This window comes from Perissodus microlepis, chromosome 4, assembly GCF_051167445.1.
Source record: "Perissodus microlepis isolate ML-2025 ecotype Zambia chromosome 4, ASM5116744v1, whole genome shotgun sequence".
Classification (NCBI taxonomy): domain Eukaryota; kingdom Metazoa; phylum Chordata; class Actinopteri; order Cichliformes; family Cichlidae; genus Perissodus; species Perissodus microlepis.
The window spans coordinates 10,807,083-10,825,432 of NC_140464.1; the positions used below are offsets into that span (position 1 = coordinate 10,807,083).

Sequence of the window (18,350 nt, forward strand, 5' to 3'; positions counted from 1 at the left end):
GAGAAGGAATTAAAATGCAGCATTAAATCCAAACATGCTCTGACAAGGTCAGAAAAACACTAGCCTCAACATGAAAGCCTGTGATTGTTTGTGCAAATACTGCTTTGTGATTAATCATGGCTATCTTACCTGATGAAAATATAGCTTTGCTTTAAGGCTAAAGGTAGACCTGAAAAGGATGGGAAGCTGGGCAGAGGACAGAGTGCGGGGGCTAAAAGTGGGGTGTGGTGGAGAAGATGGCCTGTTTGTAAGTGCTTGTCTGAGAGAAGCATAAAGAAAAAGCCCCGGGAGAGGTTTTTCTGGGTAAGAGGGATGCTTGGGGTGAGGGGGGAGGCTGACTTATAGAGGCCTTGGGAGATTTGGGCCTGTTTCCTGTCAGACATCCAGGATTCCTGGGTGGGAACGCTGGCTGAATCAGCCCCAGGAGGCTGTGCTGCTGGGATGTCTGCCAAGTCTTTCCATAGCACTGCAGGATATTACATCAGATTCAGAAACCTGTATGTGAAGTTGTGTACACATAAAGCACAGCCCATGTAAGCTCATTGCTGTAGAACAGCACGAAATTCGAAGTACTTCACAATTTAGACTAAAGGAAAAGAACAAAAACCCCGCCTATTTCTAAACATTATTCAACTGTGCAGTGACTGTACACACAGCTAAACACTGACCAATTAATATAATAACAGAATAAACAAGTGTCAATAAAAGCTGGTGGTAAAAGCGGACATGGTGGGTTTCCATGTGTAAATACTGTACAAGAACAAATTGACCGCCTGAGATTAATCTTCTACCGATGACACAGTGCCACCTTGTGGTGGAATAGGCACGTAGCTGGTTATAGTTGAAGGACCTTGTCTCCTTATTTATTTGCTCATAATGACATTGCAGTCGCCCAAATCAAAATATCTACAAACAACTTAAGGCAATCATGACCTGAGGCATGGATAGTACAGTCGCACTGGAAGTGAACCACAGTGGATAATCAACAATTGTTACCCTACAATAATACAACAGCTACATTGTGTATCACATTTACGATGCCATCCAGTCAATGTTTTTTTAATTGTATTTTTTTAAGTAGTAGTAATACATCAGATGCAGATGTCTCGCTACGATAGCTCATTAGTAAACAACAACTTCCGCCTGGTCAGACCACTTCGACATCTATCAAACAATAAGGGTGGATCGGTTTAATTGTGCATTTCTAGATAAATTATTTCTTTATAAAAGAGACAAAAAATCCAATTTTTCTTTTATTAATAACATTTATGACATAAACGTGTAATTCCGGTCACAAACGATACGTACATCAAGGATGTATTAAGTCCATCATCGAAACTGTTTTACCTGTACATAGCTACAGTGGTACAGTCCACAACACCCGGGTTTCCGCGCGAAAAGACGGCCCGCGCGCCCGAATTGCTTATAGCATCCATCTGCACGCGACAGACAGTCACCGTGGAGCTGCGCGGTGGTTAATGATAGTAGAGTTTTAAACGGTGTTTTAACGGTTTTAAAACATTTTAGTCGCTCGTGTCTTACGCTCGTTTACGATGCCAACCAGGACGTCCCTGCCTCTCCCGGACGATGTCAGGAAAAGGTACTGTAATGAATGCTAATAGTGTTCTACTGATGTAGCTAGCTTGCAGCTTTTATTTCAAAAGCCATAACAGCGGCTGTTAAAGCTGAAATGGCAGTCCTGGTGGGTTAGACTTTCTGTGGTTGTCCTGAGCGTTACTGGCGGTTTCCCTTCTACCTGTGCAAACAGATGTTGCTTTTTGCCATTGACAGGGCTAATGCGGTATGCACTATTAGCCACTTAGCATCATTAGCCTGCCAATGGATGGGACAGCGTGTGAGATTTGGCGCCACTCAGGAAGTTTTGTTATCTGTGTTTCTGCTTTCCCGCTGTCAGTGTTTTATTGCTGCAGTATAGCAAAGGATGTGCTCCTACACCATTCGCTCTGACTTACCCCAGCACTGTTTTGATTCTCCTTTGTTTACAGCTTGCAGAGGTTGGATGAGGAAGGATCTGCAGATGAGGTGAGCTGTGGACTCAAAACATGCTTATCTAGTAGTTCTGAAACGGAAGTTTAGTGTGGAAGAACTAACTGTTTAGTATTTTAGTCTGTTTCTATACTGTCACCTCAAAGGGAAGTTCCAGACTCAATCCGCATTGCACTCCCCTTATATCATAAATAGTTATAAATAAAATGAACGAGGATCAGCTTTAGTCTTCTTTTTTTGTGCCATTTTCTATTTGAGCTGTTTCTGGTGGACAGCATAAGGAAACTGACACCAGTGGTGCGATGTCAACAGGAAAAGTTAAATATGTACTATGTAATAGTTTCCAGGTTGCATATTGTCTCATTAAGTAATGCAATCCAGTTTAAGACAGTTGTGTTCTTTAAGTTTTGTGTGTTTATCCCCGTGCCTGTGAGTGCATAAGTTGTACCTTCTTCTTTTTTTTTTTTTTTTTTTTTTTTTTTTTTTTTTTGACTTTATTCATTAGCTCTTATTCTCTTTTAAAATGTCACTTCAGGAACATGTGAAAGAGAAGCTCAAGTTGGTGCAGGACTTTCTGCATGTTGATGCTCAGGATCAGCTGACCAGTCTGGAGGAAAAAATGAAAAGTTCAGAGATCTCAAAGGTCAGTCAGTTGTAAGTTGTCCAAATTGATATTAATCCTAAAACCGTACTTGACTTTCTGTCATCTAACTTGTGACATATGTCATGTGTTTTTTTTTTTTTTTTTTTTTTTTTTTTTAAAGGAGGTCTATATCTCTAAAGTGAAGGCCCTACTTGGAAAAGAACTTCATCTTGAAAATGGCTCCCACTCTGATGACGCAGAGAAGAATGGAAAGACGAATGGCTTTTCAAATGGTTCGCACAAAGACGAGCATGATGAAGATGTAACCATGAGCGTACAGGAGGAGGAGGAATCTGTCAAGTCACCAACTGCTTCGAAAGGGAAGGGTGGACGGAGGAGCAAGGCAAATTCTGACACAAAAAGTACGTTTAAATCTCTTAAGATGGAGATCACCTGCACATTCAGTGGCTTTCTCCAGTTATTTAAGCAAAGGTAATTTTTAAAATAATTTTTTTTCCTTTTGTAGAGTCTCCAGCAAGTACCAGGGTTACCAGAAACAGTGGGAAACAGCCAACCATCTTGTCAATGTTCACTAAAGTGTGCGTATAGGAATATATTTAATTCATTTATGTATTTTGGCATAAAACAAAACTTCCGTCACTCTAACCTGCTTGAAATAAATGTCTTTCAGTCAGAAGCGCAAGTCAGAGGACTTGAATGGAGAAGCTGTCAACGGACAGAATGAACCGAAGAAAGATGATGACGTTGAGGAGGTACCGTAATGTTATGTACAAGTAATGTAAAAAAAACATGAGTAGAAGCTGCAGTTCCTCCGTGTCAGATAAATAACCCTCCACATACTTTCAAATTTGTTTGTAGTCTCGGGAGGAGAAACGTCTCAAAGTGGAGTCGGATGACAAGTAAGTATCTTTGTCTTGAGAGCAACAATTGTGATATAGCTTATTCAAGCACTTTTCTTTTTGACACTTTTCTTTATGCAGTGCTGCTCCAGAAGAATCCAAGAGTGACATTGTAAAGCCGGTTTCTGCTGTAAAGGTAGTGATGTGGATAGGTGAACTGTAAACATTTTTGGAGGCATTATTGCTTCGTGCTGACTGGATTGTGTTTTTGTTACTGTTCAGACGCCACCACCCAAATGTCAAGACTGTAGACAGTACCTAGATGATTCTGACCTGAAGTTTTTCCAAGGGGATCCTGATAATGCGGTGAGAACTTGCCAAACATAAACTGCAGTTTTGTTTGTTTTTTAAAAAAAATAGAGAGAGAGAGAGAGAGAGAGAGAGAGAGAGATAAATAAAAAAACACCCATAATTTCTGTGTTTCAGCTGGATGAGCCTGAAATGTTAACAGATGAGCGCCTCTCACTGTTTGACTCCAATGAGGATGGATTTGAGAGCTATGAGGATCTGCCACAGCACAAGATCACAAACTTCAGGTGAGTGATTCTCATCTTTATTAAGGTTTTGTTCCTGTGAGGTAACATACACAACTTGTTAGGTAAGAGGAACAAAACAAAACTGCAAGGAGAGAAAGATCTGTGTTGACTGGCTAGAGGGAGACATCAAGCTTGAATGGGCAGCAGGATAGAGTTGGAAATGTACTATCATGTCAAGAGGGTGCTGACAGGGTGGAAATAGTACCTTGAGGAACTCAAGAATGAAGAAAATGACAGAGGGGAACTGTTGGTCAGGAAGTGCAGGAAATGGGTGAGGGCATCTATGAAAAGGATAGCTTGGAAAGGTGGTTGGTCAGATGAGGTGGTGGTAGTAGTAAATACAGTGGGGTAAAGTTTGATACCATGAAGTATGTGGCTTCACACAGAAAGAGCACAACAGATTTGATGTTTGCTTTGAGAGTGGTGGAGAACTATCCAGTGACAAGAAGAGTTGCACTGCATCCTTGTGTATCTAGAAAAAAACATATACTGGTGAGATGTGTGGTAGGAGTGACAGATGAGTTCATTGTAGGGGTGGGATTACATGAGGGATCTGCTCTGAGTCCCTTCTTATTTGTAGTGGTGATGGACAGATTGACAGATGAGGTTAGGCAGGAAGGGTGTTTGCAGACGACATAGTGATCTGTAGTAACAATAGGAAGCAGGTGGAAGAGAGTGGAAAAACGGGTATGCTCTGGAGAGAAGAATGAAAGCTGTGTGAAAGGGAGACATCTAAGCACAACAATGCTGCTGCAAGTAGTATTGAAATTGGCTCAACCTTAAGCAAAGGACAGCACATGAGGGGTGAAGAAGGGAGTTGGGCAGGGGTGGAGAGGCTTTCGAAATGGGTCAGGGGTGATTCGTGACAGAATGATATCGGCAATAGCGAAAGGGAAGGTTTACAAGATGGTATTGATACATACAGACAAGACTGGAGGCGGAACTGAAGATAATCAGATTTTAATTGTGAGGGTCCAGAATTGATAGTATTATGAATGAGTACAGATCAGGTTCAGATTTGCAGACAGGGTTAGAGACGCAAGGTTTGGACAGAGTATGGATAGTAACCTTGTGGAGGGCAAGAGACCATAGAGAAGATCCATGATGTGGTGAAGGAAGACATGCAGTGGGTTGGCGTGACAGAACGATGTTAGGGATGGAGTGAGAGATGGGCAGATGATCTGCTGTGGCGATCCCTAAAGTAAAAGGAGTTTAGAAGAACAGATGTGTTCCTTCTAATTAGACTGTTTTTATATTCTAAAACTTAAACTTTTTGTCAGTCATATGGTATAACAATGTGTGTTGCAGTGTTTATGACAAGCGTGGCCATCTCTGTCCATTCGACTCTGGACTTATTGAGAAGAATGTTGAGCTTTACTTCAGCTGTGTTGTCAAACCCATCTATGATGACAACCCTTGTATGGATGGTATGGAAAACCTGTCCAGTTATAGAAAGTTCATTGTGATTGTACATTGTCTTTTAGCTTTTATAACCTTTTTTTTTTTTTTTTTTTTTCTTCCCCTGTGATTTTAGGTGGTGTTCCTGCCAAAAAGCTGGGACCCATCAATGCCTGGTGGATCACTGGTTTTGATGGTGGAGAAAAAGCTTTGATTGGTTTCACTACAGGTAGTATAATTGTGTATTTTCTTCACCATTTAGTTAAAAAAATAAAAAAACATAAATCCATATATACAGTACACTAATGTTTATCCAACTCTTTCCTTATCTAGCTTTTGCTGACTACATCTTAATGCAGCCCAGTGAGGAGTATGCTCCCATCTTTGCACTGATGCAAGAGAAGATCTATATGAGCAAGATAGTGGTTGAATTCCTCCAGAAGAATCCTGATGCTACCTACGAAGACCTACTCAATAAGATTGAGGTGCAGTCTTGTGTGAATGAAACAAACCCTTGTCTTTGAATCCGGGTTCCTGTCATGGTATCTGTTTGAGAATTTAAAAAAATGTTTTACTGTGTATATTTCCATTCATATAAAGTGATCCTGACTGTTGCTGTGTTGGTTTCCCACAGGGATCAAATTTTTATTTATTTTTTTCTTAATGACATGTCCAAAGCTTATTATGCCCTGTTTTCCATTCCCTCAGACAACTGTGCCTCCTGCAGGACTCAACTTCAACTGCTTCACTGAAGACACGCTCCTGCGCCATGCCCAGTTTGTTGTAGAGCAGGTGGAGAGCTACGATGAGGCTGGTGATTCGGATGAGCAGCCAATCATTGTTACTCCCTGCATGAGAGACCTGATCAAGCTTGCAGGAGTCACTCTAGGAAAAAGGTGCATGAACTTTTTTTTTTTTTTTCCTTTTCTTTTCTTTTTTTGTTTTTTTGTTACAACTTTCCGTTTTGTATGCTTAGATGTATAGTGATAATTTTGCATCAATACTTAAAAGGATTAATTTTTCAAGGGTGTTGGTCTCATCTGTTGGATTGTGAATCTGCAGCCTTCTGAGATTTCAGAGAAAATGGTCTGAATTGATTCTGCAAATACTTGAAATAATAGATTAATGTTAAATCAGCAGTGCATTGAAAAAACATCTAATACATTTATAATGAAAATTTACAATTTTATAATGAAAAATCCAGTTTCAGCTTTCCCATTTTTATTTTTATTTTTTCTTCTATCAGCAGCTATTTTGACTCCCTTCGGGTTTTAAAACTATCCATTTCATTTGTGCTTATATTCCTGTATTTCTGCTCCTTGCTCCCTGTTCTCCCTAATGTCTAACATTCCTTTAACATTTCCTAATGCAGCATGCTGCTGTACTGGTAGGTAGGCCTCATTGTGAATGCATCTTTAGCTTGTTTGGTGGTGTGTTTAATGTGAAGCATTTAGAAACTTTATGGACAAAGAGCACTACACCAGATTTCATGCTAAAGTTTTATTTCTACTTTAAATCATTTTATATTTTTTGGCTTTACATTGTGGTTTATTTTTAGTTTATCCAGCAGATTTGAAATCTGGCCATGTATGTCAGATTTGTGTAATCGGCGCGCTTAAAATACTGCGACGGAGTGCTGTGGTTGATTTATTTAAAGATGTGATAGGATTAAAACGAACTTTGCAGAAACAACTTAACTAGACTGGCACATCCCACTCGAGTTTAACAGAACATTATTTAAAACATACAAATCTTCTTTTCACATTTCAACTCGTTGAACACTTGTGATGTGTTTATTTAATATTTTGTGATACCCGATTTGTTATACAGAACAATTTGGAATGTGATCCTTGGACACGGGCAGGTTTGGGAAAGGGCATTCACTTTCAAAAAGTAACTTCTACCACAGACTTACTTACCCAACAGTGGGTGGGTTGCTAAAGTCTGAGGAGCTTTGATGCTAGTAGTATAGTGAGATTGTTGCTGACATTTATAAGCATTTGTGCAAAACAAATGTGAACGTTAAAAACGGTCATCATGCCTGTAGCAGTGTCGTTGTTGGCCAGTGCTTCCTCATAGAAAGCTAGTTCTTCTGAGATTCTGATCTTGTATCTGGCAGCTTCAAAAATGATACATTTAGAAAAGGAGCATATTGTGCAAGAGATGCAGAGTCTCTTAATAGTAGGTGAAGAAAGAAGTGTTTTAAGTTTCATAATGGCTATGCGGAGGCTTTTTCTCGTAAACTTTTTTTTTTTTTTTTTTTTCCCATTACGAAATTCATAATCCATAGAACAAGAAGACTTGGAAAGTCCCAAGTTCAAGCTTTGTGTTTGAACATGGGACAGCCCCACAGCTGTCAAGCATCAGAATTAAAAACGAAACTTTTCATCGCCTGAGTGTGGTGCTGTCAGGATATTCTCTTTATATTTGGAATTAACTTTGATTTAGTTATAGAGCCTGTATGAGTTAAGGCTCAAAAGCCTTCATATAGGTGAAGGTTATCCATCTTGTTTAATAAGAAATATGACACTTCCTCAAACATGGGTTAGAATTTGTTAAGAGTTCAGAGTTCTTGCAGCGAATGTTATTTATATCTTTGACAGGAAGAACAAAAGCCACAGGAGATCAAAGCAGTCTTTACACTCAGGAAGTTGGCACATGTTGGTGTGTTTTTTGTTTTTGTTTTTTTGTTGTTTTTTTTCCCATGCAGGCCCAATTGCTTCCCACGGAGAGAACTTTATTGTCTCTTACATCAGATGGAAACTCTGCATTGAACATTCTGTTTAGTTTGGTTTGCTTGTTTCTTTGCATGGCCTGATGCTGTGGTGTGTTGATGGCCAGGAGCTTCATAATGCCATTACGTCACTTATCGTCAGGTATTTGTGCAGAGTAAAATCTGCGTCTTCTGACCATGCACTTTGTTCTGTTGACAGGAGGGCTGCTAGAAGACAGGCTATTCGTCACCCAACAAAGATAGAAAAAGATAGTAAGGGACCAACTAAAGCAACCACTACAAAGCTGGTCTACCAGATCTTTGATGCATTCTTCTCTGATCAGATAGAGCAGAATGATAAAGAAAGTGCCATGAAAAGACAGCGCTGTGGTGTCTGTGAGGCAAGTTGGATAATATCTGTACAGTATCTGATGTTGATGTCCATTCTCTGTAATTCTTATGCATATTGAATTCTTTTTCTATGTGTGTGGACAGGTTTGTCAGTCTCCTGATTGTGGAAAGTGTGCAGCTTGCAAAGACATGATCAAATTTGGAGGAAGTGGAAAAAGCAAACAAGCTTGTAAGCAGAGAAGGTGAGCATGTTTTTGAATGTGATGCCTACAAATGCTTTTCCAGATATTTGCATCAGTGACTTGATCCGTCATAATATTTCAAGCAAGAAGGAATAAAACACAGACTTGACATTTTATATACAGCTTGGTGTTGCAGTCGTATTAATCTCTTTAAATCTATATCTCTGTTTAGATGCCCCAACCTTGCAGTCAAGGAGGCTGAAGATGATGAGAACATTGAGGAGGAAGATGTTCCTGTGGAGAAGCCTAAAAAGGTTCCTCATGCCAAAAGAAAGAAGCAGACCCAGTGCAAACTTACATGGATTGGAGAATCTATTCACGTATGTTTTCATTCTGTGGTAGATTAATAGAACTACCCTCTAGTGCAGCAGTGGTTCCCAGCACTGGTCATATAAAAATATTCATCTTTAACTCCTTTCAGACTGAAGGGAAGAAGCAATACTACAGGAAGGTCTCTTTGAACGATGAACTGTTGGAGGTGGGAGACTGTGTCTCAGTTTCATCAGAGGATCCATCCATTCCACTGTATCTGGCAAGGTAAGCGTTTCAGACATAGTATAATAATATTCAATTCTCAGGTCTCAAATCTAATGAGGTGCTTTTTCTTAGGATCACGTCAATGTGGGAGGATAACAATGGAAAGATGTTTCATGCCCACTGGTTCCTTCGTGGAATAGACACGGTGCTCGGCGAGACTTCAGATCCACTCGAGCTTGTCATTGTGGATGAATGTGAGGACATGCTGCTCAATTATGTCCAAGGCAAAGTTGATGTTATGTATAAAGCCCCATCGAACAACTGGTGTATGGAGGTAAGTTTTTAAAGGGACTAGAAAGATCTGAAGCTGCTTTTATTGTAATTTTCTTCATGTAACAGTTGCTTCTGTAATTTTAGGGTGGTGTGGATGTTGACCTCAAGGTGATTGAGGATGACGGGAAGAGTTTTTTCTATCAGTTCTGGTATGACACAGAATATGCCAGGTTTGAAATGCCTCCGAAGACGTCTCCATCAGAAGAATGCAAATTCAAGTAAGCACCAGCTACACATTCATTTATGCTGCTCATGACCTTTTCCTCGATTTCTTCTTTTTTTTTTTTTTTTTTTTTTAAACACATTTTTAAAATCTCTACTTTCACCTTCAGGTTCTGTGGCAGCTGTGTTAGGACTAAAGAGCGAGAGGACAAAGATAAGCCTCATGCATTTGAACCCCTGGAGAATGAAGACCATGACACAAAAGCTTTGTATGCTATGGCTTGCTTTAAAGGAGAACAGTTCAGGGTGGGGGACAGCGTCTACCTTCCCCCCGAGGCTTTTAATTTCAGGTGAGGGTTACTTTTATTCAGAGCTGTAGAATGATGAATACACATGTACAGTCTAACGCTATTTAGAAGTTTCAGTCTTAGTTTGCATGAACGAGGAGTCTACATGTGTAGTGCAGCTTCAGCCACTAGAGGGCCTTCTTTACACACGGGTCGCCTGTTTATATTTTTATTTTTTTCAGGTTGAATAAATTTTGTTCTTTATTAAAAAGGGAAGATTGTTGAGTATGGTGGATAATATTAAAGTATATTATAAAAGTTGGCCACCACTTACCTCTAAAACAATGTGGTTCTTAGTGTTAAGCCAGCCAGTCCAGTGAAGCGATCCCACAGGAAAGACGATGTGGATGAGGATCTGTATCCAGAGTATTACAGGAAGTCCTCGGACTACATCAAGGGCTCAAACCTGGACGCTCCTGAGCCCTTTCGTGTTGGGCGCATCAAGGAGATCTTCTGTCACAGGCGTAGCAATGGGAAACCCGAGATGTCAGACGTCAAACTGCGACTCTACAAGTTCTACAGGTAAAAACTGTTAACAGTTTAATGGGTTGCTACAAATTTTAAGACCTTAATGAAATTTATCTTGTTTTCCAGGCCTGAGAACACACACAAAGGTGTCAAAGCTAGTTACCATACAGACATCAATCAGCTGTACTGGAGTGATGAAGAAGTGACCGTAAACATGGGTGACGTACTCGGCCGCTGCCAGGTAGAATATGCAGAGGACCTGAATGAATCCATCCAGGACTACTCCAGTGCTGGACCTGAGCGCTTCTATTTTCTTGAGGTACAGTACTTTCTTTCTACTGTAAACTCTCTAATCATCTATTTATCAATTCATCAAAAACAATTTCTTGTAATGACAACCCCACGTGCATAGAGGAAAGCAAAAACAGTTGACATGGTAGATTTTGTCTAATACTGGAACATTTATTTGGAAAAGTCTTGAACATGTCTTCAATTCAGTGTAGAAACTGCAGTCTTATTTTCATACATGTGCCTCCTTCACAGGCCTATAATGCAAAGGCAAAAAGCTTTGAGGATCCCCCAAATCATGCTCGTTCAACTGTCCATAAAGGAAAAGGAAAGGGCAAAGGAAAAGGTAGAAATTGTATTTATTTTTTCCTTCAAAAATTGATTTTAGTAGTCTCTGAAATCCTAATGTATTAAATTTGGTTTCCCAAGGTAAAGGCAAAGGAAAAGCTTCAGCTGCACAGGAACAGCCGGACTCACAGCCTAAACCTAAAGTGCCCAAGTATCGCACATTGGATGTGTTCTCTGGCTGCGGTGGACTTTCTGAGGGATTCCACCAGGCTGGTAAATGTTGCAACCCACTCACAAAATGTTTTCAAATCATCTTTTTTGTTTGTTTGTTTTGGGACTGCAGTAAAAAAACTTAACTGCTTGTTGCCTTTAGCAATCTCGGAGACCCTCTGGGCTATAGAGATGTGGGAGCCAGCAGCACAGGCCTTCAGACTAAACAACCCAGGCACAACGGTGTTCACTGAGGACTGCAACATCTTGCTGAAGTTGGTCATGTCTGGAGAGAAAACAAATTCTCTTGGCCAGAAGCTGCCTCAGAAGGGTGATGTGGAGATGCTGTGTGGAGGGCCTCCTTGTCAAGGGTTCAGTGGGATGAACCGCTTCAATTCTCGCACTTACTCCAAATTCAAGAACTCACTTGTTGTCTCCTATCTTAGGTTGGTTCGCCTAAATTCATCAGCTTTCGCTGACACTGTGCAGCAAGCTTTTTTTGTTGTTTCCCACAAAAACTCTTAACCTCGCATTAATAGTTTTTTTTATTATTTTTTTTTTTTTCTTATTGCAGCTACTGTGACTACTACAGACCCAAATTCTTCCTGCTTGAGAACGTGAGGAACTTTGTGTCATTCAAAAACTCTATGGTCCTGAAGCTCACACTGCGCTGTCTTGTGCGAATGGGATACCAGTGTACCTTTGGTGTCTTGCAGGTGAGTCAGACCTTAAACTTCTTTGCTGCTGTGAAATTTTGGGTGAAGCTAAAATGAAATTGACTTGGAACAAATTTCAGAGCTTGTGTTGTTAACCAACAGCTTGCTGTAAGGTTTTTCTTTTCTTCTCATACAATAAAGGATCACTAATGCGCTGCATTCTGCTCTCATTAGGCCGGTCAGTACGGTGTTGCTCAGACCCGGCGCAGGGCCATCATCCTGGCTGCTGCTCCGGGAGAGAAGCTGCCACGCTATCCTGAGCCTCTGCATGTGTTTGCTCCCAGAGCTTGCTCTCTCAGCGTTGTGGTGGGTGAAAAGAGATACGTCAGCAATGTCACACGGTAATGTAAACACTTTCCCCTTCTGGGTTGCTTATATTGTATTTTTAGGTTGCAAATCTTTCTCGCAAGACATTAAAGCTTCATTGTCACTAATTTCTGTCTACAGAGGCAATGGTGGAATCTACAGAACGATCACTGTCAGGGATACCATGTCTGACCTGCCAGAGATTCGCAATGGTGCAGCTGCACTGGAGATTTCCTACAATGGGGAGCCCCAGTCTTGGTTCCAGAGGCAGATCAGAGGCACACAGTACCAGCCTATCCTCAGAGATCATATCTGCAAGGTGAGTTGTAGTGTTCTCATGTTGGCTCACTCTTTCAGTCATTAAAGAATAACTTTATGACAGAAGTTACATGATCTGCATTACAGGATATGAGTGCACTGGTTGAGGGTCGGATGCGTTACATCCCCTTGGCTCCAGGCTCCGACTGGAGGGATCTGCCCAACATCGAGGTGCGACTGAAGGATGGCACCCTGACTAAGAAACTGCGTTACACACATCATGATAAGAAGAATGGGCGTAGCGGCACCGGTGCACTCAGAGGTGTTTGCACCTGTGCAGGAGGTATGCAGAACTTTAAAAAAGTTGTAGAGCTTAAATCTCCATCTGGGATACATCTCTTATAGTTTCCATGCAAATGTCTTTTTAGGTAAGCCTTGTGACCCTGCAGACAGGCAGTTTAATACCCTGATCCCCTGGTGTCTGCCCCACACTGGGAACCGCCACAATCACTGGGCGGGACTCTATGGCAGGTTGGAATGGGATGGTTTCTTCAGCACAACAGTCACCAATCCTGAACCAATGGGCAAGCAGGTACATAAGATTTTTTTTTTTTATTATTATTATTAAGCATTTCAGTTTGTTTACTTGGATTTACATTAAACAGTCCTTCAAATTTATTTAATTGTGAAAAAACATCAGAGTACTTGCATTTAAGTCTTAAGCTAATTTATGTTTCAGGAGATGGTTTACACTTCTTAAATGAAAGAAACTGACCTTAGGCTCTCTTGATTACAGGGCCGTGTACTCCATCCTGAGCAGCACAGAGTTGTCAGTGTGAGAGAGTGTGCACGCTCTCAGGGGTTCCCTGACACCTACCGCTTCTTTGGAAACATCCTGGACAAACACAGACAGGTACAATCTGGAATCAGAATACTTTTATTAATGAGGAAAGAAAATCAACAGCCCATTTATGCAAGATAATTCATCATTTTATTGGTTGGGTCTGATTATTGGGGCGGTCATAACCCACCCTGGAAATTACGCCCCTTAATGTAGCACAATGTAAACTTGAAAACTGCCTTGTTTTAGTACAGTTTTTACGTCTGTGAGAGGCAATACATTTAGGTGATGGAGGATAAATTAATGTTATTATTTTTGTTTGTTACATAAATGATGACAAAAATAAGCAGCATTTTAATTTTTGGCCTTGTCATTTTGGCCTTTATCTTCAAATTTGGACTGAGTTGCAGTTCCAAAATGAAGATGTCTTTACTGCATTTCATGAGCTGCCCAGAAACCTCTCCCTGCTTCTTGCCAAGTAATTGCTTCTGTTTCCTTCCAGGTTGGAAATGCTGTGCCCCCTCCGCTCTCCAGGGCCATTGGGCTTGAGATTAAGAGGTGCATCACAGAAAGGATGAAGGAAGAACAAGCATCAGGTGACTTTCAGTTTAATCGTATGATTATCTTTTAAGATTTGAATGCACCAATCCTTATTAAAGTGTGTGGTTTTGTTTTTTAAAATTAATTTATTTTAACTTACTTATTTTCCCTCCACAGAGAACATTAAACAAGAGAAGATGGAGCTCTCTGATTAAGCGTGTAAAGTTTTCATGAAGAATCACTTCTGCAAATCCTGGTGCTGGTGAAATGATTTCTCTTAACAGTTGCGATTTAATGGCGTCACCAAGTGGCCGCTATGGACTTTCTATGTAGTACCATTCCACATTGAGTTTTAAATGTGCTTTTAATCATGACGTTGTTGCTGTTGTTGTTAAATGTTCACCTAATGTGGGATAAATTGTATGTAGTTTTTATATGTAATATTTCAAATAAATCTTATGAAATTCTACTTGTAGTTTTCATTATTGTAAATGTACAGCAAGAGTGTGATCAATATGACGGGAATCAAAGAAAGTGGTGCCAAGTGGTGGAGAAACCTCATCCCTTTTAATTCTGAAGCATTTTGTAAATGAATCTTAAAACTATGCATGTTTTCACTAGATGGGGGGGAAGGTTGTTTTTAACTGCTTAAAGTCTGACCTGTACAACGACCCCTTTCCTTGAGCTACTTTCACTGCCATCTTTGACGTTGCAAAATGTATTGGGGGTTACAAATACATTTTAAAAAATAAATACAAATTAAGCACAGGGGTCACAGGATACAATACTAAATCCTACAAATAACACTACTGGGTGTAAACTGTACTCCCTGATCATCAACAAAACAGTGAAACTGCAGCTTTTTAACTCGTCCTGATAAACAGGAAACTCTAAAACCTTGACTTTGCAACTAATCTTGTAGCTACACAGCAGGAACCATATACTTATAAGAGAAACACAAATTCTAATTTAATAACCATTCATTACTTCAATCACAAATTAGTAGTTGAGAACTGTGATTTGAAACAATTTAGATTTGCAATGAGTTGTTTCTGCACTAAAATTGCCAAAACTGGTACAAAAAAAGTCCAGTAAGTGGAGCAGGGCTCATTCCCTGTCTTGTGATTTGCAAAAGTGAGAGTATTCTCGGAGGGACAGTTAGACTGCTGGTGTTAAATTGGAACAACAGACACCGCAACTTGTCTGAAAGTGTGTGTGTGTGTGTGTGTGTGTGTGTGTGTGTGTGTTTTCTTTTCTTTTTGTTTTTGTTTGGTTGGTTGGTTTTTTGGGGGGGCGGGGTTCTTCACAAGACTAGTATGGCTGTTCTGAGTTCTCTTTTCTCGAACAGTACAGACTAGATTAGATTTGCCACTGGCTAAAGAAGACTTACTGTATCTGCATCTACCAAAATATCCATCTGTTAGTCTCAGACTCTGGAGGAAAGTTCTGAACTTTGATGCACTTGTGAACACATCTGTTGAAGCCATGATGTGGCCCTTCATCTTCAGCTGCTTAATTGCATTCACAGGTGGGTCTGATTTTTTTGTTTTTGCTGTGCTTGTTACTTTGTTATATAGTTACCATATTATATTTCTATAGTTTTAACACAACGTCCAGTTCCTCTTTAGGAGAAACCTTCAACCACATTAGCACTGGTCATAAGCATTTTATTTCTTCAGATTATCAGTTTAATTTAAATCCACTTTAGTCATTATCTAAAATCTTTAGCATTTATCACTTGGAGTCTTTCTAGCATGAATCTGCTGCCTTTAAAGACAAACAAAAAAAAAGCCTAGCAGCTGTTATATTGTAGATATTGTCCTATTATTTACTAAGTTGCAGGTCATTAGACATTTGACCAGAAGTCTTCAATCCAAAATATGCTAGAAATTGTTTTTTCCCCTAAATAACAATAATTTAGTAAATGGATCATCATTTAGCAACTCTAAAGCAGCTAAACTATTTAGAGACTAAAGTGATCAAATTATATTATAATTTTATATTAGGACTTACTTTTAGTCTATTTTTTTAATCATAATTATATTTTTTCCTGTATCCTTTTTTCAGATATTTATAGATTTTCCAAAAATGTTTTAATGTAATTTAGTATGACCTGTTCTTTATGCAAAAATAAAGGTAGTTCACCGTTTCATCTCACTTGGGACACTTAGTTTCTCCCTCAAGGCCTCTGTAGCTCCATCATTATCTCTTAAGGATCAGAGAAGCTATAAATGTTGTAACAGAGGAACACAAACAATTTCATGGTTTTCACAACTTAAATATGTCCGTGTATATTTTAAATCCAGAGTTATGAACAGTGTGATCAAAAATCAAACCACTCTTGAAAGTTAAATGGGAGGTGTCACCTAAAACGGGTCAGTATATTACAACCACCCAGGTTGCAATATTGTCCATGCATCTATTCTCGTCCGCTTATTGTTATCAGGGTCACCTATCCCATCTGCCATAGGGCGAAAGCCAGGGTACACCCTGGACAGATCGCCAGTCTGTCGCAAGGCTCACACGGAGAGACAGGCAACCATTTGCACTCACATTAACATTCACCTAACTCAGATGGCAGAGTGAAACTCATCACATGCCTTAAGTCCCTTACTCCCTGTATTATTTTTTTAGGAAAGCTTGTGAGCACTTCATGTCCATTAGAATTTAGCCCTCCTAGAGTTGTGGTGAGATTTGGAGACTCCTTCTCAGCAAACTGCACCTCATCATCTGACCAGACTGAAGGAATGGGATGGGAGTGTTCATATGGAGGAGTGGACCTTACCCGGGGTGTGTCTTCTCTTCCGTTTAAAATGGACTCTGTGCCAGTGTGGGAGTTAGAGCCAATGTGTTATGTGAATTCCCATGATGGTGATCAGTGTCCAGAGGTTTTACCAGTCACTGTTTATAGTAAGTAGCCTTAACTTAGTCTAACATTTCTAAGATGATCGTTTTTATTATCTAGTCACTGAGTAACTTTGAGTCATTTTATTATTTTTTAAAAAATTATTTTCTTTTTCAGAAATGCCAGACAGTGTGTCTCTGAAGAATTTACGTACAGTGGAAGAAGGCCGACAGTTTGCCATACAGTGTGACATTGTTAATGTTGCACCAGCAAGAAATCTTTCAGTAGTTTGGCACAAAGGAAATAAGATCTTGTCTTCTCAGACATTTATTGAGTCCAGTCCATCTCCAGTCAGTAAGTCATCTGTCCTCACTCTGACTGCTCATAGAGATGATGATGGAGCTGAGATCTGGTGTGAAGCAAAGCTGAACTTGTGGCCAAAGGAACAAGGTCCTCCTCCAGTGCGTTCAGAAGCTCATAATATGACAGTGCTCTGTGAGTTTTTAACATGATTTTAATTTTTCAGATTTCATACTGAAAAAATGAGCTTTTCTTTATTTGTCTGTATTTTGATTGGATGTCCTCAGACCCACCAACCTTCACTAATGATCCAAATGAGAATTTGGAAATGACAGTTGGGAGCAAAATATCTTTAAATATTACAGCTAGAGGAAATCCAGTACCATCTTACCATTGGCAATTCCCAAACTTTACACAAGTGTGGTACAGGAGTCATGATGTGAATCATCCTATTTTGACTCCATCATCTGAGTTTCCAGGGGTCTATACCTGCACCGCCTCAAACAGCCAGGGCACTGTGACCAAATACTTCATCATCACCAAAGCGCCACGTAAGTTCTTGGCAGTTCATTAATTTATATTTCTTATTGCTATGCTTTCTTATTTCTTATAATCTTGTGTGCTGTAACTCTCTAGTCAGCAGTTCTCTTGTGAACACTGCTGGAATTTTAATTTCTTTGTCTGTTTAAATCTTTATTTTGGGATTTGCGATTGATTTTATGTAATAAACTTTCCCATCTCTCACAGAAAATCAAACAGTCATCGCAGCAACAGTCAGACTACTTGTGGCCTTCGGACTCCTGCTCTTCCTTGCTTGTCTAGTTTTTACGACACATAGAGGCATATTTTCATGCAAGAAAGGCGACTGTCTCCAAGGACAACCTACCTCATCAGTACCAGTGTAAAACAAATTTGAATGGTTGCATGCTTGGTTCAAAGCTGTAGCTGTAAAATTGCACCATCTTGTCAGCTATCGCTAAAGCTCCACTAATCAAAACTGCTGTCCAAACAAACAAATTTAATCTAGCAGAAGTGTGTTTAACAGCAACACTGTGAGTGTAAACATGTGTATGAACACAACAGATTAATAATCAGATTTCATCCTCAGCTATTCATTTATTTTAACTTAACTTGGACAGAAATAAGAAGGAACAACTTTGCCTCTGGCTTTCAACTGAAACTTTTTCTAATTCTAATTTTAGAAAACCGCTTGTGATCTTT

At 39.8% G+C, this 18,350-nt stretch overlaps 2 protein-coding genes across 4 annotated transcripts; both read left to right on the forward strand.

Moving 5' to 3' along the window:
* The first annotated feature begins 1,374 nt into the window (after nt 1-1,374).
* On the forward strand, nt 1,375-14,453 carry dnmt1 (DNA (cytosine-5-)-methyltransferase 1). 2 transcript variants are annotated; one of them, XM_084925630.1, is made up of 35 exons: nt 1,375-1,600; nt 2,007-2,043; nt 2,543-2,650; nt 2,772-3,012; nt 3,117-3,189; nt 3,282-3,363; nt 3,470-3,510; nt 3,592-3,646; nt 3,733-3,816; nt 3,937-4,046; nt 5,355-5,473; nt 5,581-5,673; nt 5,778-5,929; nt 6,153-6,340; nt 6,817-6,831; nt 8,378-8,558; nt 8,653-8,750; nt 8,923-9,070; nt 9,172-9,287; nt 9,360-9,561; nt 9,645-9,778; nt 9,893-10,072; nt 10,367-10,591; nt 10,664-10,856; nt 11,081-11,171; nt 11,255-11,386; nt 11,487-11,769; nt 11,898-12,039; nt 12,214-12,380; nt 12,487-12,664; nt 12,751-12,946; nt 13,032-13,195; nt 13,400-13,516; nt 13,947-14,040; nt 14,162-14,453. In XM_084925630.1, the coding sequence occupies exons 1-35, from the start codon at nt 1,554-1,556 to the stop codon at nt 14,197-14,199; spliced, it is 4,524 nt and encodes a 1,507-aa protein (XP_084781756.1). In that variant the 5' UTR covers nt 1,375-1,553; the 3' UTR covers nt 14,200-14,453. The 2 variants fall into 2 exon arrangements, with proteins under 2 accessions (XP_084781756.1, XP_084781758.1); XM_084925632.1 differs by lacking the exon at nt 6,817-6,831.
* A 1,016-nt stretch (nt 14,454-15,469) lies between these two features.
* On the forward strand, nt 15,470-18,034 carry LOC146388362 (vascular cell adhesion protein 1-like). 2 transcript variants are annotated; one of them, XM_084925643.1, is made up of 5 exons: nt 15,470-15,512; nt 16,619-16,894; nt 17,007-17,324; nt 17,417-17,680; nt 17,877-18,034. In XM_084925643.1, exons 1-5 carry the CDS (start codon nt 15,470-15,472, stop codon nt 18,032-18,034), a joined length of 1,059 nt encoding a protein of 352 aa, XP_084781769.1. The 2 variants fall into 2 exon arrangements, with proteins under 2 accessions (XP_084781769.1, XP_084781770.1); XM_084925644.1 differs by having other exon boundaries at nt 16,619-16,855.
* Nucleotides 18,035-18,350: the final 316 nt, after the last annotated feature.